This window comes from Meriones unguiculatus, chromosome 10 (genome assembly GCF_030254825.1).
Source record: "Meriones unguiculatus strain TT.TT164.6M chromosome 10, Bangor_MerUng_6.1, whole genome shotgun sequence".
Taxonomy (NCBI): Eukaryota; Metazoa; Chordata; class Mammalia; order Rodentia; family Muridae; genus Meriones; species Meriones unguiculatus.
Genome location: NC_083358.1, coordinates 63,757,611 through 63,784,499, shown reverse-complemented (window position 1 = coordinate 63,784,499; position 26,889 = coordinate 63,757,611). Strand labels below are relative to the sequence as shown.

Here is a 26,889-nt window from a genome sequence, read left to right as displayed (position 1 = left end):
TCAAGAAAATTGGTCTGTAGTTTTTGTCTTGGCTTAGTTTGTGTATTTTCATCTAGTTTTGGTATCAGAGTCATACTGATATCATAAGATGAGTTTGGCAGTTTTCCTTTCCTTTCTATTCTGGGGAACGGTTTGAGAAGTGTCGATGTTAGATCTTCCTTGAAAGTTTAGTAAAATTCAGCATTAAATCTGACTGGCCTGGCGTTTTTCTTTGTGGGAGACATTTAATCACTATTTCAGTCTCCTGGGTTGTTATGGCTTGCTTAGATTCTATTCCTTTTGCCTTGGATTTTTTAGGTCACACGCATTTACATACTTATTCATTTGTTCTGGATTTTCTAATTTGTGAAAATGTTTCCAAAGCACTGCCTAATGGTCTGGGTTTCATAGCATATGTTGTAACAGCTCCCTCTGCTCTCTAATTTTATTGACTTGGAACCTCTCTCAGCCAGTTGAATGGTTTGATTAGTTGTTCAAGTTTGTTAATCTTACCAAAGAACCAACTTTTTTCTCTTACTAATTCTATGCACTGTTCTCTTGGTCTCTATTTCATCAATCCTTGGTCTGGTTTTCATTGTTTCTTGCTGTGTGCTGCATCTGGCTTTGGCATCCTCTTGATTTTCTAGAGCTTTCAGATGCATAATTAGATTTTTATCTTCTTGGATCGCTCTGATCTTTTAAATGTTCTTAGAGCTATGACCTTTTCGCTAAGGGTGGCCTTGGATGCATCTCACAGGGTCTGGTAGGTTGTGCTCTCCTTTTTATTTGACTCTTGGAATTTCCAAATTTCCTTTCTGATTCATTAATGACCTGCTATTCATTTTAGTTTGTATGAGGAGGAGTTGAGAAGGCTCCACCCTAGGTGAGGAGCTATGGCAGGTGATAGCTCTGGGAGAGGAAGAGCCTTTTTTTTTTCCCAGAGATGTGGTCCCCAGTAGGTTGTCTATGATCCACTGATATGGAAGGTCCCCCTCCCCTTCCATCTGACCTTAGCTTATCAGGTCTCTTCAGGACTGGCTGCAATGTCCTCCTCTGTAGCCTAGCAAGGCTCCTCCTTCCTTGGGGGGGGGGTCAAAGAGCCAGCCATTGAGTTCATGTCAGAGACAGTCCATGTTCCCCTTACTAGAGAACCCACTTGGACACTGAGCTGACATGTGCTACATCTGTGCAGGAGTTCTAGGTTATCTCCATGCATGGTACTTGGTTGGAGTATGAGTCTCAGGTAAGACCCCTGTGCTCAGATTTTTTGGTTCTGTTGCTCTCCTTGTGGAGCTCCTGTCCTCTCCAAGTCTTATTATCTCCCCCTTCTTTCATAAGTTTCCATGCACTCTGCCCAACAGTTGGCCATAAGTCTCAGCATGTGCTTTGATAGTTTGCAGGGCAGAGCCTTTCAGAGACCCTCGGTGACAGGTTCCTAACTTGTTTCCTGTTTTCTTCTAAAGGAAAATGAAATTTGGAAGTGGCAGGGGATATCCAGAAGGAATTGGAGAAGAAGAATGAGGGATTATTATTATAAAAATAAATTTTATATATATGTATAAAATTTTCAAAAGAATATTATCTCTATTAATACAATAAACCTATATTTGTATATCACTTATATTGTTTAATCTGCACATATCTGTGCATTTTTTTGATGTTAGTCCTGATGGTTTTAGTTTGATTTTGATGTGGTCTGATAGGATGCAGAAAGATTTTTAAAATAATCTTAAATTTTCTGTTTTTTTATGTGCATGAGTGTTTTATCTGCATATAGGTATATGCACATGCATGTAGTCTGCAGAGGTCAGAAGAGTGTGTCAGGACCCATGGAACTGGAATTCTAGGCAGTTCAGAACCACCATGTAGGTGCTAGGGGAACCTGTGTTCTTTGCAAGAGCAGTAATACTCTTTTTAAAATTTTATTTACCTATTTATTTATTCATTCATTCATTCACTTTATGTTCTGGTCTTAGCTCCATCCTTCCTCACTTCCCAGGCCTACCCTCCATCCCTCTTCATTATCCCCTTCCCCTATTCCTCAGCAAAAGGAGAGCCCTCCTTCCCATCCACCCCAGCTCATCAAGTCATTTCTGGGCTGAGCGTGTCTTCTTCCCCTGTAACCTGGCAAGGCAGTCCTTCCAGAGGAAAATAATTGAAAAACTGGCAAGAGAGTCCAAGTCAGAGAGAGGCCCTGTTCTCCTTATCAGGGAACCCACACCTTGGTAGGTGCTTCATTCTCAGCAGGCCTCTCTTGGCCTTGGGTAGTTGTCTCTGTTGGTCTTCTTGTGAAGCTCTTATCCCCTCCAGGACCCTTTCTCCTTCCTTCCACTTTTCCACAAAGCTCCTTAAGCCTCACCCAAAGTTTGGTTGTGAGTCTCAGCATCTGTTTCAAGGCCCTTCTGGGTGGAGTCTCTCAGAGAACAGAGCAAAGATCTAACCAGTGCCTGGCCCAACCCAAGACCCACGTGGAAGAGAACCAACCTCTGACACTGTTAATGATACTCTGCTCTGTGTGCAGATAAGAGTCAAGCAGTAATGCTCTTAATAGCTGAGCCACCTCTCCAGCCTCTGAGTTTATTTGTTTGTTTGTTCATTCTTTCATCCATTCATTCATTTACTAGGGTTTATTCTTTTGCCATGTGGTCAATTGTTGATAGTGTTTGATGTGCTGCTATTAAGAAAATGTGTATTTCCTGTCAGGTGGAATTTTCTGTAGATGCCTTTCAAGTCCAGTCAATCTGTTCAGTAATTTAGCACTGAGGTCTGCTTTGTGAGCTTTGATTTGAGGGCCCAAATTAGATATTTAGATACATTGAGTTCTCCCACTATTGCTGTGTCTAGACTCTGGCAGTCTTCTAGTGCTTGTGTTTTGAAATCAAGTGAACAAAAGTCGTTGCACATTTATAATCCTTATGTCCATTTGATAAATTGTTCCTTCTAACTACGTATCAGCCAACCCTCTTTACCTCTTACGATTAGCTTTGGTTTAAAGTCTACTTTACAGGCATGAGAATTGCTACATCAACTTGTTTGTGTGTTCCATTTACTTAATAGTTTGAGTTCTAACCTTTGGCTCTCAGGTTATGGGTGTCTTTTCAGCTATGTGTTTTTCATAGAGACAGCCTTTCATGTTTCAAATCCAGTCCAATTGTCTCTCTTTTAATTGGTGAGTTAAGGGTATTGGCATTCATAGCTATGACTGAGAAGATTTTGCTATTGTTTATGATTTTGTGTTTGTTGTTTTGGTTGGCTGGCTAATTGTTAGTTCTCTTTTCCTGGAACCACTGGATCCTTTCTGGTATGCTGCATTGGACAAGACTGGTTCCTGCTTTGCTCTCTTCTCCATCCATCCATGGCTTTTATGGACTGCATTCTGACCTATCCACTTGTGTGTGAAATTTCTTCTTCTCCATAGAGTACTCCCTTAAGAATCTCCTGCAGTTAAAGTTTTGATATCATGAATGGATTTAATTTTTGTTTGTCTTGAAATATTCTTGTTTTTCATCTACTTTAATACATAATTTTTCTGAATATTACAATCTTGTTTATTTTTAATACCTAGAATATATCAGTCCATGCTCTCCTGGATCTTGAGTCTGCTGACAATAATAAATCTATTGTTATTCTGATATTTTCGCATTGGGATTTTTTTGGGATTTTTTTCCTAACACTATGAAACATGCGAATGTGAAGGTTACATGCAGGTCCACAAATCACACCACGAGATCAGTTCCACATGGGAGGTTTATTAAGGGAAGGGGGTGAGGGGAGCAGAGACAGAGAAAGGAAGAGAGAGAGGGAGAGAGAGGAGAAGAAGAGAGGAAGAGAGATAAAGAGAGAGTATCAGGGAGTGGAAGAGGAAGAAGAAGAGAGAAGAGGGGAGGGTTCCAGTTCTCTTATAGGGTGATCAAGGGCATGCACAGATAATTCCAGGTGGTCAGGGTGTCTTCGCAAATGCCTGATAACCGGTCTATGGGGCTGCCTGTAGAAGTGCCTGCTTACTGATCCCAACACATAGCATTATTATTTTAATGATGTTCCTTTCTTTATATTCTAGTTGTTTTCTGTGAGTATGTGATAGGTATGTGCATATTTGTATATGTGTGTGTGGTGTGAGTGTGTGCTTGTGTTTCTTTGCTGTGTTTCAGGCATCTACCGGGGTGTATGTATCCTCAGCTTTTTAACTCTTCTTTTTTCCCATTGTTTTGCTTGCTTTTTGCATATTTTAAAAACTATGGGTCTTCCTAGTGTGTTGTCTTGGGTTGAATTTATGTTCAAGGGAAGCCAGCTGTAGTAGCAACCAGCATAGTTTGACAAGTGTCAGCTAAGAGGGAAAATGCTGTGTTCTTGACTTGAGTTCTTGGTGGAGTTTGTTCTGGTCTGCAGCATCTCTTGCCCTGGGATTCTTAAGACTAATTTACAGAGAACCCAACTGGAGTCCTTCAGAGATGGACCCAGCTTCTTCTGTCCTTGTGGTCTCCGCACAGCCACACTTCCAGTTGCCCAGCGTCTTGCTCTCAGAATCCTTGCCCCTGCACCTGCTGTTTGGACTCTGTCTGCACTCTGTAGTATGCTCCCTGAAACTTTCAAAAAGAAGAATAACTTTTAAATTAAAACTTTAAGAAACCACAAAAAAAGAACAAATTAAACTCAGTTTGTTGGGGAAAGGGGAATGATGAAGATTAGAGCAGAGGTATACGATCAGACATTAGAAAGTCACAAAAATGATCAACAGAACTAGGAATGGCTTTGTAAAAAATAAAAAAACTGATAATTCTATATCTAGATCAGAAAAAAATAAATTTAAAATGAAAGTGGTGCTGTGTCTGAGGATGACACATAAAATAAGTGTATATAGGGAAAAACTATCAAAAATTACAAATAATTGCCTAAGAGATGAAGAAAGAGGCACCTCAATTTAGTGATTGTGTGTATTAGTTTATTTTTCTATTATTGTAACAAAGAACTAGGCATTGGGTGCTTCGTGAAGTAGAAAAGTTTATATCGCTCAGCTGTTTGGCTGAGGTGTAAGACCAAGCAGCCTCATGGACTCAGAAGATAACACCATGGTGGAATTGCCTAAGGGAGGAGAAGGTCACAAGGTGAGAGAAGAAGGAAGCGATGAAGATCCTGGAGAGGTCAGTAGAGACCTCCCACTAGGCTCTATGCTTTAAAGGTCTTACCATCTCTTTCCAGCACCACATGATGATGCACAATCCCAAAGTGTGGACCTAGTGAGACACACTAGCCATCCCCGAAACCTGGAGCCAGACTCAGCAGCACAGAAGCAGGATGGAGAAGATGCAGGCTGGGTTCAAGTGCCAGATTTCTGCCACTCTTACCTCAGTCATAACAAACCTTATTGGGAACTGACTTATCTATCCATTCTGGAAAAAAAAATACAGATTTAACAACACGTAAGACATTTCACCAAGAATTCTGGTAATAGTCTCTGATCAATAAGTAAATAAATAAGCTAAATGAGTCTGAAGTAGATTCATGAACAATGAAGCTAAAATGTTAAGGAAGGGTAGGAATAAATTAACTAAAATTATGAAATGGAATTAAGGAGGAAAAAAAACACATAAATCCACATTATTGTCTTGAAACACCTGACAAGATGCACAGCCCATCCTGACTGGCCTGAGTGACAGCAGAAGGTGTTTAGGAGAATGGCAAACATGCCCTTGTCCTCACTAACTAGTTCTGAAAGAAGAATCAGTCACATGGAGAGATTTATTTTAGGCAACTAGATTGAAATAATAAAATCTGACCTCTTCACAGGGCCCCCAGCTTTCAGAGTCTCTGCCTACATAAAACTGTCCATATCTAACAGACGATTCTCAAAACAGCAAGTGGTTCCAAAGGTCTCCCACAAACAAATGTTTGCCAGCTGAAGTCCTGGCTGAAGTCCTGCTGAACCCTCCCACCAGCTCAGCTCCAGAGCCAACTTTTATGGTTGTCGGTTCACTGCTGTGATCCAAGCAGTTTCATTTTCATATTCTTCTCACCCACTAAGAATGTCGATGTGCATTTAATCAGTCACCTTCAGAGAAAGTCCCACTGCCTTGGAGAAGGAAATAAGAGCAGTGAGGAAGCCAGTCCACCCTCATGAACAGCAAGAGCAGGTAAGGAGGCTTGCTTCATTTCCCAGGCTCTTCCCAGCTCTGGGGACATCGGGTCTACAGTTCCAGGAAGGGGACGAGAAGGTTTCATATGTGTCACTTAGACACTGTCAGAATCAGGGTGGGTACCAACTGAGCTTGCACTGGGGCACAGGATAAGATGTCAGGAGGAGTGCTGTCAGGGGAGATAGTCCCTACGTGCCGTTATTGGGCTTGCATTCAGCTGGAAATACTGACACTGGGCGTGCTCTTCTCTGTGACCACATTGTCTCTATTGAGTGGGGACACAATTAAATGGCCGTGGACACTGACGCTGCTTGCTCTGTCCTGCTCCTGCTGCAGCTAAGCAACTGAAAAGGTTGCTCATGCGTTCTTTCCATGACCAGGAGAGGTGAACAAACTAAATGATATAAAGCAGTAAAGGATGCAGTGAAACAGCTGCTCACACTGTGGAGGCAGAGAGAAAACCCTGAAACCCAGAGGGGATGATGAAAACCAGAATAACATGCTTTCACCTACACCTGGATGTGGCTTCTGAGAGGCTTTCCTCCTTCATTGGGCAGACTTTCTCATCCCTAGTGCCCCCTCCTTACCTCTCACCTGTAAGATGCAGTCGTGTGTTTCACTAAAAGGCTTCCTCTAAGTAATCTCCCTGCAGAGCAGGAACCAGTGTTTCTGCTTACCTTGCCCCCCTCCACGTCACCCCCCCCCCACACACACATACATGGCCTCAGAAAGTTCATCCTGGAAGGAAGGCCTTACCTTGAGTTCCTGGCCAGGTACCAGCTTCATTCCTCACCTTCTCTCTCTTTCCATTGTTAAACTCTACCTCTGCATCTTCTACTCCTCTTCCTTCTCCCCGTTTCTCTTTCTTCTCCCAAAAAAGAACATAAATAAATAAAACAGGAAGCCTAAAAACAGGTCACAGGTAACAGCCATTTTCTTTGAACAATTTCCTGATTCTCTTGATCTGGGTCCCTGACTTTTAGTCTTCGTTTTGAGCTTCCTGTAGTATTTCTGACACTGTACTCAGACCCCTCCCCATTTAAGTCACCTGACTGTGTAGCTAATCAAGCTCAGAACACTGCTCTGGCACAAAGCATCCTCACTGACCAAGCAAATGCAGCTCTTCCTTCTAACATATAAGGGATAATTTATTTTGGAACTAAATATTAGTGATATGGAACAGCCCCAGTCAATATCCAGTATAAATTTTAAAATTAGAATCCAGAAGGAAATTCTTCAACGACACATTAAAAGGAAGACCGGAGTTGTTAGGAGTAAATTTTGATAACTTGCAAGGACACAGATACAGAGCACCCTAAATACCAGGTTCCAACATGGTTAACATTTTCATAAAAGTTTTAACAGCAAAAAAATTATAGATGAAGGCATTTTTAAGCCTACTTCTGGATACATACTGCAGGCAAGTTATAGCAGAATAAGGAACCCTCAGCTGTGCCGCAGATGCTCTCTGACAACACTCTTACCCTTTGAATGGGTGGAAGCCAGGGTTCTGTTTGTACATTCCAAAAAAGATCTTACCCAATATGATGATGTTATGTCAAACACAGAGCTGGGTGATAAGCATGATCCCAAGTCTAAGGCAGCAAAGGTAATCTGGCTTTAACATTCAGGCTCTCCACAGTCACTGAGGCAGGCTGGTGGAGAGTTAACTGAACTACGTTCTTCTGTCTGTTCACACCCTCCATGTCTTGGAAGAATTTCTAGTCCAGGACAGCCTGTTTCTGTCCAACACACAAGTAAATTGTGCTGATTTCATTCCTGGAGCGGCAGCGTAAGGGTCCCTGTGCAGCCTCATTCCACCAAAATGTTCATAAAAGCCAGAGGGAGGGGCCATTGCTAAACCTGTGAAGATCATTTTCTACGTGCAAACAGGAAGAAAACGGAGCACTGATTCCTGAGGGTCCTTACTCCTTGAAAGAATTGATGAGTTTATGAATCCATATTAAATTTCTTGCACATAGTCTGAGTGGAAATAAACTCACCCAATGCGAAAATTAAAGAAATTCTATTTTTAAGGAGTTTTAATTTATCTGCTTACTTTACGTGTGTTTGTATATGGGCTGCACACAGGTCATGGGGCATGTATAGCCCCAGAGGACAGCTGCTGAGAGTCTGTGTTACCCTGCCAACACACAGATCCTGGGGACTGGCTCAGGCTGTCGTGCTTGACACTGAGCACTTTTACTGGCCGAGCCATCAAAGCAGCCCCAAGAAAGTCTATACGTAACAAGGAAATTTCCCTAAATAGAATTTTAAAGATACTCTTCAGCTCTGAAAGCATACAGACAGGGTAGCATTGTATAGACTGAGCAGATTATGTCTAGAAATGTATGTATATGCATGTGTATATTCACACATGCATGTAACAACAACTAATAAAAACAGAGGCAAGGAAATCAACGAACAGTGGGAAAGGCATATGGGAGGACGGAAGGGAGGGAAGGGAAGAGAGAAACGTTGGAATTCAATTGCAATCTCAAAAACACAAAGTTAACAGAAATTATTTTTTCATAAATTATCTTTCCTACTCAATAGCTAGCATACATCTTAAAATTAGAATCCAAAAGAAATCTCCCCCATGATAACTGAGAGGGAAGATTTGAGTTGTTAGCAGTTGAATTTTTAAGAATTCATGAGTACTATCACTTTTGTTCAACTTCTTGGACTGTATTTTTGTTACCTTCCAGAATTATTCAGACTTTTCCCTTGCCACCTGAACAATACACTAAAACTTCTGTTCACGCTGGAGGGCTGTGTGGCTCCATCTTCTCAAAAGCGAAGGAAATTCTAATTTATTCCCCCTCTTCCCTCAAAGACAAGAAACCCCACTGGGCAAGGCAGAAATGGCCCACATGAGAGCGCCCATGTGCCTGATTGAGAATGTGAAAGGACAGCTGAGACCGAATCAGAAGGCCCTGGAGATCCTGTCGGCCATCACACAGCCAGTGGTGGTGGTGGCAATCGTGGGCCTCTACCGCACTGGCAAGTCCTACCTGATGAACAAGCTGGCTGGGAAGAAAACCGGTGAGTGCCCACAGCAGAGCTGGGCTGAGGCCCCACCACACTGGGAGCCTGGGTTGTGAGGAGGAAAGTAAGAAAAGGAGACGGATTCTGAAATCCACCTCCTACTCAGAGTTTAACTTTTTACCTTCATTCTATTTCAGGGAGCAAGTCAGCGCCATAAAGCTCTCTACTCAGTCTTTGGTTTCATTATAAAAGCAGAAATCATTCCTATCCTAGAAAGGAAGAAAGCATTAATAAGAATAATTAATTTACATAGTTATCTGGAAGAAACTGTAAGGCATTCATTAGAAATGCTAAGGCAGGGCCAAGAAGATGGCTCAGCAAGTAAAGGCCCTCGGTACATAAGCCAGGCAACCTGAACCCAATACCTAGAGAGTAGAAATAAGAGTCAGAATTAGAGTTGTCCTCTGACCACCACACACATGCTCTAACACCTCCCCTCCCCAAACACACATCATACACACACAAACACACAATAATGATGATGATTTCTTTTAATCAGTAAGCTGGTAAGTTAACACTGAGTTTCTCCTTATTGATGCAGATTTTAAAATGTTTTGAATTGAATTGATTGGTTTGTTTGGTTGGTTGGTTTTAGTTTTGGTTTTGAGTTTTTTGTTTTGTTTTTTTGGTTTTGGTTTTGTTTTTTTTTTTGAGACATGATTTCTCTGTGTAGCCTTGGCTGTCCTGTACTCACTTTGTAGACCAGACTCACCTGAAATTCACAGAGATCCACCTGCCTCTGCCTCCCTGAGTGCTGGGATCAAAGATGTGAGCCATCATGCCCAGCTTGAATTGGAGATTTTTACAGTCATGAATCAACATAACATAAAATTAACTCTTCTAACCATTTTAACTACAGTTCTATACCATTAAACAAATTCACATTATTATACAATTGTCACATTATCCACCTATATATATATATTATATTTTAGAATATATATTATATACATTATATTTTACCCAAAACAAACTAAGTACCCACCACACAGTGATTACTCCTTTCCACATTCTCTGTCACTGTTCTATAATCTGATCTTACAGATTTGACTGTCAAAAGGAAATATGAGGGGAATAAGGGCTATGGTACAGGGCAGAAATCCCAACATGCAGGAGACTGGGGGGGGGGGGAGAAACAATCATTTGAATCCATTTGTTCAAACACAGCTTGGATAACCAAGCAAGGTCTCCACCACAAAAAGGAACGGACATCCATCATTTCATGTAGCTCTGATGTTTAAAGACTATTGTTTCTTCTAAACCTTAAACATGGAGGATGTAATTGTTTGAATCTTCTGTAATTTTTTCTAAAAACAACTTGTGTATTTCCCTGTATAAATTTGTCACCCTCTAGATCAAGCGCATTTCCAAGTAGTTTATTCTTTAGATGAAATTATAAATGGGATCAATGTCTTAATTTTCTGTACATTATTATCTGTTATTTATTATTGGTGTGTAGAAAAGGAACCAATTATAGAAATCACAAAAATAATTTTGTGTGCTGTAGCTACGCAGGATTAATTAATGGTTTCCAGCGCTATTGTGTGGAATATTTGAAGTTTTAACATAAAAGATCATTCCATCTGTGACGAAGATAATATTATTGTTTCTTTTCAATTTAAGTGTGAGCTATTGCTGTCTTTTTTCTTTCTAATTACTTTGTATAACACTTCAAGTACTGTACTGAACACTAATGCCTAAACTGGGCACACTTTTCTTTTTTTTTATGGTCTTCAAGAAAAATGTTTTCAGCTTTTACCATTGAATATAATATTGGCATGAATTTTCACAAATGGCATTTTATATATTTGCTTTAAGATATTCTTTAGTTTGCTGAATGCTATTTTTAATGATAATGTGTTGGATATTTTCAAGTATTTGGTGTTATGATTTTTACTATTTCTCTGGTCGCGAGAGATCAACACTAGCTTTGTTTTCAGCTAGCTCTACTCACTTGGATTGTTCTCATTTTTTCCAGAAATTTCCTGGAACCCCTGCTTCTAACTATGTCCTCTCTTCTGCTCATCACAGGCTTCTCCCTGGGCTCCACAGTGCAGGCTCACACGAAAGGAATCTGGATGTGGTGTGTGCCTCACCCCCACAAGGAAGACCACACACTTGTTCTGCTTGACACGGAGGGGCTGGGAGACGTGGAGAAAGTAAGGGCTGAGATTTCAATTGGCAATGCAGTCCCTCACATCTGAGTATTCTGTAACTTTTAAACAAGAGCTTGAATTTCACTGTCATAAGCCTTGGTAGTTTCAAGTACGTATCATGTAACTAATGTTAGTCACTGTAGAAAGAAATGGACTCGTAGAAAAGTGGGTTGGTCAGTCTGCAGATCCCGGCTCCCAATGACAGGCTGAAACCTTAACATGGTACCCAGGCTTATGAAAGGCCCAAGGATAAACACAGTGTCTCAGAGCGCACACTACAAAGGACTTCAGGTGCAGATTTCGGTTTAAAGACCCATGACTGTATTTGAACGGAGTCCTTATTTTTAAACTTTTTTTAGCCTCAGCTTTCTGAGCCATCAGCTGGATTAAATAAATTTTACTTTACCTATTAAATGGCATTTCTCTAGATATTTAATAAAGTAAATATTTTTTTCTGGTACAAAATAAGTACCCAATGATCTACAGTGGCCTATATCAGTCCTTTGTGCTTGAGGAGTTTGGGCAAAGCCCTATTTTCCATTTCCAGCAATAGAAGAAAGAATTAGATGAGATTTTTTTTTAAAAAGCCACAGGTATTATGAATCACATGAACATAAATCTTCTCATTTGCAATGAGGGAAATACTTCATTCTACAGGGTACTTGAAGTTTTAGAATATCCGCAAACACCCACTGTCTAGCAGTTACTGCCAATGGTCAAAAGAATGTCTTCAAGGAAAAAGTATAAACCAAAAATCCTAGTAAAAACTATTCAAAGTTCAATAAGAAGCTGATTACATTTGTTTGGGTTTTGTGTAGGTTCCTAAGACAGCATTCATTTCACTAATCCCTGTGGGAAAACTCTGTTTAAATGAGCATGTCACTGCTCACCTGAAAACTGACACAAGACAGACATACGCCTGACCCACGTGTGCTCTGACTTCCAGGGTGACAATCAGAATGACTGCTGGATCTTCGCCCTGGCTGTCCTTCTCAGCAGCACCTTTGTCTACAACAGCATGGGGGCTATCAACCAGCAGGCCATGGACCAGCTGCAGTATCCTTTCTGTGATAGAGAGCACCCCAGCTTGGGGGTTCTGCAGAGTCAGTGTTGACAGCTAGGAGACAGAATAATCCCAATGCAAGGGGACATGGAGTCAGACATGCAAGGAGTCAGACGTGGCAAACTCGCGTGTGGGGATGGATGTGACAATTGGGGACCCTCTTCATTCGCCACTCCTCCTTAGCTACTCAGCTACGTGACAGAGCTCACAGATCGGATCAGAGCAAGATCCTCACCTGACCAGGATTTTGGGCTGGAGGACTCAGTTGATTTTGTGAGCTTCTTCCCTGACTTCCTGTGGAGCCTAAGGGATATGACCTTAAAGATGGAAGTAGATGGGCAAAGCTGCACAGCAGATGAGTACCTGGAGATTTCTCTGAAGCTCAAGGAAGGTACAGGAATTGATACTTGTAGAGGAACAATGACAGGAATGCCATATCCTTTTTTTGTGTGCTTATATTCAATTTTTCATTTCTATACTTGTCATTCCTAAGAAGTAATTCTTATTCACCGTCTGCCTGAATAGAACCAATATTAAGTACATTAAGTTGCAAGTTTCCTTGGCTGTCCTTTGAGTACTTTTATCAGATCACGTTCATCTCCTCACTTAGGTTTGGTGAAGCTGCACATAAGAAATTCTTAAATGACACCCTACCCATTCCACAAGCTATCCGCCCTCCATTGCAAAAATTATTTCCCCAGGTACTGGCAAAGAAGTTGAAAAGTACAACCTGCCCCGACTCTGTATCCGTAAGTTTTTCCCAAAGAGGAAATGTTTTATCTTCTATCCACCCACCGAGTGGAAAAAGCTTTCCCAGCTGGAGACGCTGCAAGCGAATGAGATCGACTCTGAGTTTTTGCAGCAAGTAGCAGAATTCTGTTCGTACATCTTTAAGCATTGCAAAGTCAAATATCTTCCAGGAGGCATCACTGTCAATGGCCCACGTGAGTCCCTCTCTTAGTCTCTCACTCATTACAGGATAAAGGAGAGCAGGACGTTCACTAGTTTCAGCTTTCAGAAGTGTAGGGCCATGGCTAGTTATGATAGATATTTTAATTAAAATCAACTAGATTTTGGTTAAATCCTTACGTGGAATAGGTAGTGAAAACCTAGTTTAAGTTAAAGCAAGTTAAGTCCCTATAATGATGTACACAGTCAGATACATACTCTTGTTCAGTATCCAAACAACACAAGAATAGATAGTCATTTAAATTTACATAAAAATCAAAGGAAATTCATACAGACTATTAGGTGAAAAAAATTAGACAATGTAGCCTTATTTCTCATGGTTACTGTGATGGAAAATAGAACCATTAAACAATTGGTTCACTTCAGAAAGTTCCATAAAACAGCGTTGAGCTAGAATGAGACAAGGAAGATGAGGAAAATATTACTTTTCTACATGTATTTAATGAAAGGCTTTCCAAGGACTGTAGTATAAAGGTATTACTATGCAGAAGAGCAGTCTTGTTCGAAACATGTTGGGGCACTGAGAGACTCATGTCCAATAGACACAGGCCTGCCTTATCTCTTCCTAAGAGAAGAGAGTTCTACTCCAGCAGGTGACATCATTTGTTTCTTTTTATAGGACTGGAAAGCCTGGTGTTGACCTACGTTAGTGCCATCCGCACAGGAGACCTCCCCTGCATGGAGAATGCTGTTCTGGCCTTGTCCCAGATAGAGAACTCGGCTGCTGTGCAGAAGGCCATCACCCACTATGACCAGCAGATGAGCCAGAGGGTGCAACTGCCCAAAGAGAGCGTCCAGGAGCTGCTGGACCTGCACAGGGCCTGTGAGAGAGAGGCCATAGAAATCTTCCTCAGGAACGCCTTTAAAGACGAAGACCATTTATTTCAAATAGAATTAGGGGTAATAATTCAATTATTACCAAATAGAATTAGGATGTTTTATAAGATAAAGTACACACCAGTCAATGAAATGATTGTTGATTTGAAGGAAACTATCCTTTGCAATCTTTAAAATGATGAAAAACACCTTTTTAGAATCAAAATAATCTAATGAAACAATTTATAAACTATGGACCCAAGTTTGAAAACATTTTATAATACTCGCCTATAGTTTAAGTACATATAGTTGACAATTGATACTTTAATCAAATTATATACTTACTGTTATTAGAACAATTTTCTTTCTTTGGCCAAAAGAGATGAACTTGTGGTCTTAGTTCTCTTTTTATACTATGCTTTGTTTTCTTTATTCCATTCATAGCAACTGTCAGTCCGGTTTAAACCAGAGTTTGCACTTTAGGTTTGGTGTAAACCTCTGACCATCATTTCTCATAAGGGGGGAATTCATAAGAAAGGCCAGACTTAAAGAGCCACCATTTCCCTTAGCTGTCATGAAGTTTTTGTGGACATCAAAGTTTTAGGGAGGCTCTTGTAGAAATCTGAACCTTACTAACATCCTTCTGTGGTTATTCTTTTTACATCCATTTTTACACTGCAGTCTCGACTACAAGAGAAATGGGATGACTTTTGCCAACGCAATCTGGAAGTGTCATCAAAACGTTGCTGGGCATTGATTCAGGAGATCTTCAGACCTCTTGAAGAAGGTGTGATGCGAGGCACTTATTCTAAGCCAGGAGGTTACTGCCTCTTTGTTCAGGACACAGAAAGGCTGAAGAAAAAGTACTATGGACAGCCAAAGAAGGGCATACAGGTAACTAAGATATTCACTGGCGTGTCCTCCATCACTGCTGACATGCCTCCTGGATCCAAACATTCAGGAAATGTCATGTAGCCATCTGACTGATGATTACCTTTCAGCTCTACATTCCAGTCCTTTCTTCTTTGTATCTCTTTATCTCTGAATTGTTTTCTCCTTGCAGGCTTTATGCTGCAGCACAATTTGTACATGTAAAGTCACAATACTATCTACTCCAATTCAAGTACCTTGGTTTAAGTGTACAGAATCACTTCTCCTAGTATCAGTCAGTAGGGCCCTCCAGTTGGTTGGCTTAGATGACTTACTCATTCCTGTGGTAAGGAATATTGAATGAGAGTAGCAATTCTTGAGGATGTTGGGAAGAGAGGTAGATTTCCTCCCACTAACTCTGTGTTCTGTGAACTCTCAGGCTGAAGAGGTTCTGCAAACATATTTACAATCCAAGGAGGCTATTTATAAAGCAATCTTACAAACAGACCAGAGTCTGACAGAAAAAGAAAAGGAGATTGAAGGTAAGAAGACGAACCAAAAGACAAACTGCTTACAAAATCTTGTAATAGTTTATTTCCTGTCCTAAAATAGTAACTCTTAAACTGAAGCAAGAACGATAAAGATGAGTCTATCCCCCAAGCTCTTTCTGACAATGGTGGACAATTGCTGATGGAATAGTAGCAGTTATCTCAAGTGTAAAGTGGCCTCAGGGTACCCTTTCTGTCAAACAGTGATTACAATGAGGGGCTACAGAGATGTCTCAGTGGTTAAAAACCCTGTATTCTTTTCTAGAGGACCCCAGTTTGATTTCCAATACCCAACTAGCGGTTCACAATGGGCTCTAGCTCCTTACTCAAGAGTGCGTGCTTCTGGCCTCCACAGTCACCGGACATGCACATGGTGCACAGATACACAAACAGGCAAAGCAGCCATGCCTATAAAATAAAACAGAAATGTTTAGATAGCAATAACAAAAACAGTGGAAGGAAAAGGCAAGTAACACTGTCTTCTCTGGGATGACTGCTGTGACAAAATGTCAAAGACAGATGGCACAGGTAGAGCAAATGTATTTCTCACAGTTCTAGAGAGCAAGAATCCAGAGTCAGAACTCTAGCATGGTCAAGAGTGCTCCCCTGGAATCTTGACTGTCTTCCCACTGCATCCTCTCATGGCAGAAAGGCTGAACCCTGGTCTTCACATCATCTTACAACAGCACTAAGCTCAGCTGGGGCTCCACCACCACCACCCTATCTAAATCCAATTACCTCACAAGAAACACACCTAGATGCATCATTGTAGTGTAACAAATGCTTCATCCCCTCAGGGCCTTCCCACTGTGGGTCTATGTAAAATTCATGTGCCCTCTTTCTCAGTGGAACGTCAGAAGACTGAGTCCGCACTGGCTGCTGCAAAACTGTTGGAGGAAACACAAAAGAAGACTGAGAAGCTGATGGAGCAGAAAGAAAAAAGTTTTCAGGAACACCTGAGACAGCTGACTCAGAAAATGGAGAATGAGAGAATCCAGTTAAAGAGAGAGCAAGAGCGGACATTAGCTCTTAAGCTTCAGGTATTGTTACTTTTATACTCCAGAATCATTAAGGGAGACCCTTGGTAGAGGTTACACAATCACATGGCATGAGGAATCCTCCAGCCCCTATTCTGTAGAGCCCCTTCAAACTTACTGGGCCCGCCTCTGTGCACTGATAGCTGTCCAAAGCCGTCTTTTGCATTAAAAAAAAGTCCCATGGATGCCATTTTCCTGAATTGCTGCAGACAACAGCTCTCCACACACAGGCCTTGTACAGGTATTCTACAAGCTTTATGTTATTCTTTAAAACCCATTTAAAATTTACACTTAAAATTATTTGACCTAGCTAGAATCTTTAAATCACCCAACTAACCTGAGCACGAGGCGCTTGGCTCTAACCTCTTCAGCAATGGGGGGTGTGGGCCCAAGCTGCAGCTTGTAATTTACAATAAAAAGAACCTCATGTATTTACAGCGGGGAAAAAAAAATTATTTGAACTAGCCAGGCAGTTGTGGTACACATCTTTTATCCCAGCACTTGGGAGGCAGTGGCAGGTGGGTCTCTGAGCAAAGCTACAAAGAGGAACACGGTCTCTGAAAACCAGATGATAGATAGATGATAAAGATAGATAGATAGATAGATAGATAGATAGATAGATAGACAGACACTATTTTGACTAATACAGCTACCGTTTAAACATTTAAGTTTCCACATTAAAAAAGAGATCAAATAAACATTGACACAAGGGGCTCCATGGAAACCCTCAAACATCTCAAGCTAGTGCCAAGGCTGGTGCCTAAACAGAAGCTTCCGTCCTACTGAATAACATTCATGGTATGGAAAGTACTCTGCACATTACAGAGGAAAAGGGAAATCATCAATTCCACCCATCTGCAAGCCCTGTGACTTACAACAATGCTTGTAAGATATACTGGTGCTATAGTGGCACACATGCTATGGAAATAACCACTTTTTGATTGGATTTATGACCCGCTCCTGAGACTGCTAAAATTGCCGTCAACCTCAGCTAGATGGGGCATAAGTTTAAGGTAGAAACCTCCTACTAGTATTTTACTAAAGGAACGTATCAATAAAATGACTCCTAACGACGCACTGCTACTCTGGGATCAGTGCATTTGCGAACACACCAAAGATGCTTCTGCTTATAGTAAGTGGGAATTAACACAGAGAACCACAAATGGACAATCTGCGGAGACTGAGAGACTTGGGAGTGCTCAGCCCTAACTGGGGTGTCTTCATCAAACCCTTCCCCTCACAGCTCAGAGCTCTGTGCAGAAAAGGAGACACTAAGGTTGTAAGAGTCAGTGATGGATGTCCCCAAGGAAACAGCATTTTCTAGGCACAACAGGACTGATACACATATAAATTCACAGAGACTCTGGCAGACTCTGCAAGGCTTAAGCCAGACAGGGTCCCAGGACTGACAGGAAAAATTGAACACAGTGTCCTACCCATAATCAAGAATCTATCTGCAATTGATACCCACTGGCAAAGGAAAACTAAGTTTTTTCCAGTGGAGACTCAATTAGTTTATCAACCACCTAGGGCCATCTCCATGCCCAGGGATAACTGGCCAATACAAAATTAACTCAATGGTATTTTTGTGGACTTTTCATTTCATTTTGTTTTGTTTTGCCATTTTTGTCTTATTGATACAATTATTTGTGTGTGTGTCCATGTGTGGTTTTGTGGGGGGAGGTCCATGTGCGGGTCCATGTGTGTATACTTCAGTCTCATGGAATACAAGGAAGCGAAGCCATAGAGGAATAAAAATGACATGGGAGGACAGGTGTGAGAAAGACAGAAGGTGCAAAGTCATGAAAAACCATATAACCAACATACAACATAGGTTTGTATACAAGTGTCTTTACCTAACATAGTAGCACACATAGTGAGTACATACAGTGAAAGTTTTTAAACTGACTACACCAAATTAAAAAGTTAAAAGAAGCCAAATGAATCCTACAAAGTCAACTAACTTGGGCCCAGGGGGTCCAACCAAAGAGCATGCATGGACAGATCCTGTCCCCACCCCACACATATTTAGCAGATGTGCAGCCTGGTCTTCAGGCGGGTCCCCCAGCAACTGGATCAGCGGCCCTGTCTGATGCCCAGGCCTGCCTTTGGATCCCATTCCCCTAACTGGGCTGTCTTGTCTGGCCTCAGTGGGAGAGGTTGTACCTAGTTTTACAGCAACTTAAAGTGCCAAGGGTGGGTTGGTACCCATGGGAGACTTCCCCATATTCTAAGGAGTAGAGAGGAGAATGATGGGAGAGTTTGTGTGAGAGGGTACTGGGAGGGGAAGGAGGAGGGTGCTGTGATCAGGATGTAAAATGAATAAATAAATTTCTAGAAGAGGAATTATAAAAAAGAGACATTTTCATTTATTCTGAGAGTCACGGACCTAAATTTCCATTATTCTTCTATGTATAGAGTTGTCGTCAATGATTGTGGAGCAATAATTCTGAGACCCTTATGGATGTCTGTGGTGCTGAGGTCCATTACTTTTTAGTGAATAATGATAAAAGAAATGTCTGTATATTATTCAGTGAAGAGACAATTTAAAAATATGTTTGCCCACAGTCTGTAGAGTTATAGAGTCCAAATACCTGGGACCTGTCATTACAGAAGGACAAGTGGGTGTGAAAACAAAACAAACAAACAAACAAAAACCCAACTATACAACTATACTACAGAATTGCCAATTGTAAATTCTCTGTGGACTCACAAATCCCAGAGTAGAATTCCATGTCAAAACCCTTTCAGGGACTGTAGCTATTCACTGCATTTGATCAAATAAAAAAGTGCCAGGGATTATAACAAAGGCTGAAAATTAAAGAGAAGAATGGGTACAGAGACTAACAGACAAATTTTAAGAATAAATGACGGAGGTCTTCAGGAACTATTATTTCAAAAGCAGTCATTCAGAAATTGGTAAGTTTTATAATCTTGTTCCTTTTTTTTTGGTAACATTCAACATTCTTTTTCTTTATTAGGAGCAGAAACAGCTACTGGAAGAGGGGTTTCAGGAAGAAAGCAGAAAGCTTCAAGAAGAGATGAGGAATGTGGAGAAGAGAAACAAAGAAACAAGTATTATCTTCTACGTGATAAATAGAATATGAAATTACATAGAGCAGGGCTGGGGAGGGGGCTCTCCAGGGAAAAGGCACTTCCCGTGAAGCCTGGAGACCCGAGTTCAAGCACCAGAACCTGTGTAAAGGTAGAAAGAGAAAACGGACTCCACAGAGTTGCCCTCTGAGCTCCACACATGCACAGTGGCACGTGTGTCCAGGTCTGCGCATGCCACACACACATGCAATAATGACAAAAACGGAACACACGTGACAGGAGATTTTATTCGAACTCTAATATAATAAGGGAACAAGTTTAATGCTGCAGTTGGAGACTCTGAGAACTTCCACTGATTCACATTTGCAATTGTGGGATTTATATCATCACTGAGCCACGAGTCATGGCATTTATATCATCATTGAGATACAAGTTGGCAAAAATGAAATTACTTGTAAAGCCGTTTTTCCATCTTGAATTTTTCATTTCATTTTAAACTATATTATATACACTAGCATAACTTTTACTGGCTCCTACATTTGAACTGGCCATCCTTTTTGCTAGAAAGGTCATCAATTTTTTACTTAAAGTGAATGTCAGGAGACATATCAGGAGGCTTTTGAGAGTTTAAGTTTTCTCCATCTGCGTAATATTCTTAGACTCTTCAACTCAGCACTCTTACTCCCTTGTATGTGCACTAAAGAGTAAGCCAATTCTTTAGCTATTTTTGAGCACTCCAGTTAATGGGCCACAGACCATAAATGGTTATATTTAAAGGGAAACTCTGGGGCTGGAGAGATGCGTCATTATTTAAGAGCACTGGTTGCTCTTCCAGAGGACCAACTTCAAGTTCCAACAGCCATGTAGCAGCTCATATCCATTTGTAACTCTAGTTTCATGGATCCAGTGTCCTCTACTATTTGCCACAGCCACAAGGCATGTACATGCACAGAAAAACATTCAGGCAAAAGTACCCATAGACATAAAGTAAAAGAATAATTCTTTTAAAAATTAAAATGAAAGTTCTTTTCAGCCACCAGTGTGAGATCACAATAATTTCAGTGTATGGCTGATGTACAATTAGCAAGTGTTTAAAAAGTGCTTACACTTAGACACTGAATTCAGGGAGACCTCTAGAAGCACACACACACACGTGTGTGTGTATGTATAGTATAAGAGGACATATCTGTGTGTGTGTGTGTGTGTGTGTGTGTATCACAAAACTCAACCATTTCTCTATAAGCCTGTTAGTAATTAATGGATATCCTCAAATATAATTCTATTTGGAACAAGAAAAGCAAGAATGAGCCTTCATTCCCTAAACTGTGTCTTGGTGAGACATGTCAGAAGCATCGTGGCCTCTCCATGGAAAATGCTGGTACCACAGAACTCAATGTATCCAATAGCAAACTACCAAACAGGTGTTGGCAGAAGGAGACATCATGGCAATCCCACATTTTTTTTCTTTCCTTTTCCTCAACAGTGGATTATATGAAAGCTGAAGCTTCAAAGACTACAGTAAAAACACTAGAAGAAATGCAAAGGAAATATGATCAGATATTGGAAAATAAAGACAGAAATCACCAGGAGCATGTGCTACAGCTGGTGGAGATGATGGAGAGAGACAGAACTCAGCTGTTAACAGAGCAAGAGGCGAGGATGGCTGCCCTCCTTCAGGTATTCCATGGTGCCAGCCCAACCTGCTCACCCAAAGGCGGGGATAAAACACAATGGTTAGAAGTTAGTGCTGTTGGTCTAGGTGGAGAACTATTGTGGCCAGACACTCTGCTACAGTTTTCTATCCTTTGTGTCTGTATCACAGCAAACCTGCAATCGCTAAAGGCCTCTTAGCAACAGACTGTGCTCCGCATTCGTCTCTCATTCACCCTGTAGTGGTCAACAAGCCTGGCACAAAAAGCCTTCAGTGCGTTGCATGTTGAGCCCCTATCAAATATTACAGAATCCGTTACCTTTTCTAAAAGGGAAATTATGGTTACAGATGAGACAAGAAATACCTAGTGTACATTTTCTGCCTAGTGAGATCAATAGTGATTTGTATTTGTGGAAACACATGGAGCAAAGGATCTCCTCACCGTTTTATTCTAACTGTTCTCTGAGCTTCTTCTAAATCTGGAGCTTCTGTATGTTGGCCCAGAGGTGCACTCTGGGTTACCGTGGTCCTGATCTCAGTTTTATCCTCCTATTATTAATAATCCCATCAGAATTTCATGAGATTACACCTGTGCTTCTAAATACGCCTGTGCTCCTGAGAATCATGGAGAAATTCTCCCACATTACCATCATTGTGAAATCAATATCCACACAGCAGAGGGGAAGGTAGAGGAGGAAAGAAGTGTGATAAACACACACGATTGTGTTGCCTCTTGGAGCAAGCATCCCAAGCAGAGTGTTACAACAGCAGCACTTGAGGGACTCCGTGAATGAGCCTCCTCTTGTGTCTGTGAAGAAGGGCTTGGGAAATAACCTAGGAGCCTCAAGAGAAAGAAACATTCTATAAGGCAGGAGACCAATTTAAAAGAGAGTTTCAGGTCTAATCAGAATATCAATTTGAGAAGTGGAAGAGAAAATTGTTAGAACACTGTGAAATAATTTCTGTGACATCATTTTATGCTGTGCTTCTCCAACCATCCTTTTCCTCCTTAGGAGCGAGAAGTACATCTCAAGGAAGAAATCTCTGAAGAAAGAAGAAAACATCAGAAAGAGATGCAGGATATGGAGGCAAAATATAGAGAAATGATCCTAAAATGTATTAGCTTCTAAACTCATACAATCAATATTTTCCTACCCTCACACTGTCACCGGCACTCAGGTGTAACCAGCAGCTCCCACACAGTAATCAATAACGTTGAAGATGAACGTATCTTGCTTACACATACGCTGGCCTGTAGACATTGCAAGAGTAATGGTGGTGTAGACAGGACAAGGATTGCAACAAGGCAATTTCTTTGGTGCTCACTACTAAAGCTGTTGCTTTTCCTTTTGTTTTTACTGCTAATGGTTTTAAGGCCGGTCAATCATTTGATTTAGAGGAAATATAAATTTTATAATGATAAATATTTTAATTAGGGAGCTGTTGCATAGTCTGATTAAAGTAAACTTTTTTATTGTCTCCTTTTCCACACTTCTAGACCCATGTCCTGATTTAAGTGTTTACTCACACCATCAAATCTTGTATGAATGACATGAACATAGCAAAAATTAGATGCAAGGAGACAAAGGCTTTAGGCCCAACTAAGTGTCACTACCAGGGGTTAGTTGAATAATGTTTCAGCTAACATTAAAGGAAATGGTGGGGTTTTTTTTAATATTTTAAACTTAATTTTACATTAGTTATGTGAAAAGATGGGTTTATTTAAATTGCGCCTTGAATGCTTAGTCACGTGACTTAGCCTGGCTGCAGCATGCAGAAGCTGCGTGCTGGTCGATGGGCTTGACCCTGTGAAAGTGAGTACAGACCCTGTAAATGAAGTCCACGTCCACTACCCTCTCCTTGGTCCTGGCTCAGTTACATCATGGTTTCAGATCATGACAATAAGAGCAAAGGTATGTCTTCACTCTTGAAAGTCACACCTGCGTTAAGAAAGTGTGTCAGTGGAACCAGAGTCGCTGCACAAGAAATGCTGACCCAGGAGTTTCCCCCACAAAGAAGCAACTAAACAAGTGCCTGAGGGAGGGGGCAGCAGCACAGTAATTCCACATAATTTTCTTCTGCTTTTCTGTTCTCAGTTGAATGTGCACAATCTCAGTCCTCAGAGAATGAAAAAATGCTGAAGGAAATGCAAGAGATGGAGCTGAAGACTATGAGGCAGAAGCAAGAAGCTTTAGAGGATAATGTGAGAAAACTGACTGAGCAGAGGGACATGGAGACAGCAAGGCTAATGGAAGAGCAAGAGGAGATATTTAACTGTAGGCTTCAGGTAATTCCTGTGACATCCTAATTTCCTCATTCAATGGCCAGGAATGAAAGACATCACCTAATGCCTAATAAACCTGAGCCAGGTAAAGGACTTTTCTGTATAGACACCTTCACCTCTATATCTCTGACAAAGGTTCATTACAAAAAAATTATTCTCTATGACTCCTGAATCATTGCATCACTCAAAATATAGAAGCAAATAACTAAAGTCCTTACACAAAGTACTTTAAGCACGTTAAACATTGCTTCTTGAAGGGCACTGGACTCCTCTGGAATCTTTTCCTCTTATTGTTTGTTTTAGGTAGGGTTTCTCTGTGTAGCTCAGGCTGGACTTGCACTTAAAATCATTCTACCTCAGTACCCCAGGTCCGACGTTCAACCTTGCACTTCTACACATGCTCTGTTGTCCTTTTTCTTTTTCTAATGAAGAAATTGCCATTCCCCAAAGATAGAAAGTGTGCTGAGCTGCAGTTCCTGTGTGGATACCTGGCATGTCACTCTTCCCTAGTACTGTACCTATGGTCACTTAACTTGGCACTGATTTTAGATGCTATCCTGTTCTCCTGGCCCGGAGTTGGAGTCACACTATGTGCAACTACTCTCCCAGAACACCTCAGTACTTGACTCTTTGTGCTAACACGAAACTCTTACAGGTCTATCTAAAACTTTCTAGCCATATGTCTTTCCTGAATCTGAAAAACATACATCACTCTTTTAAATGTATATTTATTATCCTATTTATATATGGGCAATAGCCACATAACATATTGACATTGAAAAATTTAAAACTTTTGAAGAGATAATTTTAAAGATAGTAATTCTGAATATAGAATAAGGGGCTACAATAGGGTGACGGAGCGATGCTGTTACAAGGAATGTAGACAAAACATTTCAGAGGCTAAAATAAAAAGACTACTAAAGCTATGAGGAATCAACTGAGGTAATGGAAATGTGGGCTGGAGAGATGGCTCAGAGGATAAAAAGCAGTTGCTGCTCGAATATAGAGGCATGAATTTCAACCCCCAGAACCCATGTATAAACAGGATGCAATAGCATGAATTCCTATATTCCCAACACTCTTACAGAGAGATAGAAAGTATAGGCAAGGGAGTCCTTGGAAGCTCACAGACAGCTAGCCTGGAACACAGAGCAGAGAAACAGCAGGGGGATCATGTCTGAAATAAGGTGTAAGGTGAGGGACAATGAGTAAGGCTAGCCTCTGACCTCCACACATTTCTGCTCTCTCCCTCTCTCCCTCTCCTCCCTCTCCTTTCTCTTGCTCTTCCTCTCTTTTGTCCTTTCTCTCTCTCTTCCTCTCCTCTCTCTCTTCCTTCTCTATCTCTCTCTCTCTCTCTCACACACACACACACACGTTCATAGTCATGAGGGTGAACACACATTCTACAGACATAACAGACATAACATTAAAAGATGCATTTAAAATATTTTAAAAGTACTTGTTTGCCCATTATTGGAAAGCTATAGCTATCTTATTTTTAGTTGCTTACTGTATATTAACAGTACAAATTGAGGGTTTCATTACAGCATTTCCATATTTGCATATAACCAAATTTGATGGCATTCTGTTAGTCTTTAATGATCCCTCCCCAATTCCTCTTTTGCCCTGGTACTTCCTCATTAATTTAGTGTCCTTCTCTCCTTTCCCCTGGATTTCACATGTGATAAATTATATTTCTCATTTTTAGCACCCACTTACCTACAAACACTCTGATTTATTCTCATTTACAACTGAATAAGAATCAGTTGTAGCACATCTATAATCCCAGCACTCGGGGAGGCAGAGGCAGGCAGATCTCTGAGGTCAAGGCCAGCCTGGTCTACAAAGGGAGTCTAGGACAGCCAAGGCTATACAGAGAAACCCTATCTCGAAAAACAAAAACAAAAGTTGTGTGCATATGGCAGATGTTCTGTACCCATTCACCTATTAAAGAACAGCTAGGCTGCTGAGCTGTTGGGGAAGGTGTAATAATAAACATGAGGATACAGCTTTCTCTGTAGTACGTTGACCTTGATTCTTTTGAATATGTGCCCAGAAGCAACATGGCTAGATCGCATGGAGGTTTAGTGTTTGGAAGAGCCTGTATACTGACTTCTGTAGTAGCTGTAACAACTTAATTTACACTCCGACCAGGACCGTGTATGGGTGCCCGGTCCCTACACATTCATTGCTGTTGCCTTCTTCCAGGTTGACAGATGTTCTTACTGGGTGCTGTGATTCAGCATGTTTTATTTGCCAGTTTTTCTTTTTTTCTTTTCAGAAACAAAACAAATTTTTCAATGAAAAAATCAGGAAACAGAACAAACAATATCAAGAAGAAATTAGGAAAATAAAGATGCAAAAGAATTATAGTTGTTCCTTGATGTGAAAAGTTCAAGCCCACAGGATTCCTTCTCCCCCCGCCCCTCCCCCCAGCTCTCTCCTTTCTGGGCAGAAATTTGCCGATATGCTTCTGATCATCTCACATTCAGAACGAAATAAAATCCAAAACAATGAAGACTGCAAAGCATATGGTTTTGTACAATCAAGTATAATCATAGGGTGTCACCGTGATGTTTCCATAGATCCATATGAAGGGATTCAAACGTTGATGTTACAACAGAGATGGTACATGTGTCGTGTTTATTGATAGTATTAATTATCACTCTAATGTCTGAGGGAATCTTCTTAGAAATCATGTAAAGCTACTCTGAATGGATTTTCAGTTATGTGGCTGAGATGCTTTTAAAGGTGTCTTTCATATTTAGGTATAAAAAGTCCCCCCACTCCCTATCACCCACTCTCCCCACCCCCACATGCTCCTGTGTGTGAACACTGGGTTCTGCTGTCTTGAGAGGCAGTGGATCATTGGGAGGTGGAGCCTAGTGTTGTAGGTGGCGATTAATATTTACTATTGATATATCTTCTGCTAATGCTGCTGTTAATCCTAAACAACAGCATAACCAAATCACCACACAGAGACTATGATTTATTTAGTTAACCTAGAATACAACGCTGGGCAATAGTTAATCCATCCTAAACCTCCAAGCCCTCATAGTTTCTACCATTCAGATTTCCCACATGATACTTGCTTTTTGTGAAATCTTAGGTCTGGTTCACTCTCCATGTTATTCCAAGACCTCTCTTCCTCCTCTGCCCCCTCAGCCTCTGCCTCTTCCTCCACCTCCCACTCCTTCCTGTCCTCTGGCTCCTCCCCTCTCCCACCTACTCCTTCCTCTCCATTGCTCAACATTGTGGTTGGTTGTTTTATTTTGGCATG

The 26,889-nt window shown here is 41.0% G+C and overlaps 1 protein-coding gene and 1 long non-coding RNA gene across 3 annotated transcripts; one reads left to right on the top strand and one right to left on the bottom strand.

Annotated features, from left to right (window-relative positions):
* Positions 1-3,708: 3,708 nt before the first annotated feature.
* LOC132656875 (uncharacterized) lies at positions 3,709-7,198 on the bottom strand. 2 transcript variants are annotated; one of them, XR_009594658.1, is made up of 3 exons: positions 6,870-7,198; positions 5,166-5,369; positions 3,709-4,565 (listed from the first exon to the last, which is right to left on the bottom strand). It is a non-coding gene; the product is annotated as an uncharacterized LOC132656875 (long non-coding RNA). The 2 variants fall into 2 exon arrangements; XR_009594659.1 differs by lacking the exon at positions 6,870-7,198 and adding an exon at positions 5,757-5,918.
* LOC110564149 (guanylate-binding protein 1-like) lies at positions 5,939-26,127 on the top strand. The gene is made up of 15 exons (XM_021661455.2): positions 5,939-6,110; positions 8,950-9,158; positions 11,193-11,320; positions 12,264-12,373; positions 12,572-12,771; positions 13,082-13,324; positions 13,969-14,249; positions 14,847-15,059; positions 15,475-15,577; positions 16,430-16,623; positions 19,602-19,695; positions 21,158-21,351; positions 22,339-22,441; positions 23,422-23,612; positions 25,891-26,127. Exons 1-15 carry the CDS (start codon positions 6,094-6,096, stop codon positions 25,996-25,998), a joined length of 2,388 nt encoding a protein of 795 aa, XP_021517130.2. The 5' UTR covers positions 5,939-6,093; the 3' UTR covers positions 25,999-26,127.
* Positions 26,128-26,889: the final 762 nt, after the last annotated feature.

Bases quoted from the DNA above. Each gene is read 5' to 3' on its own strand.
- LOC110564149 (XM_021661455.2), top strand. The intron at 12,374-12,571 runs GTATCCTTTCTG...TTAGCTACTCAG, and splicing joins CAGGCCATGGACCAGCTGCA to CTACGTGACAGAGCTCACAG. The intron at 15,060-15,474 runs GTAACTAAGATA...GTGAACTCTCAG, and splicing joins AGCCAAAGAAGGGCATACAG to GCTGAAGAGGTTCTGCAAAC.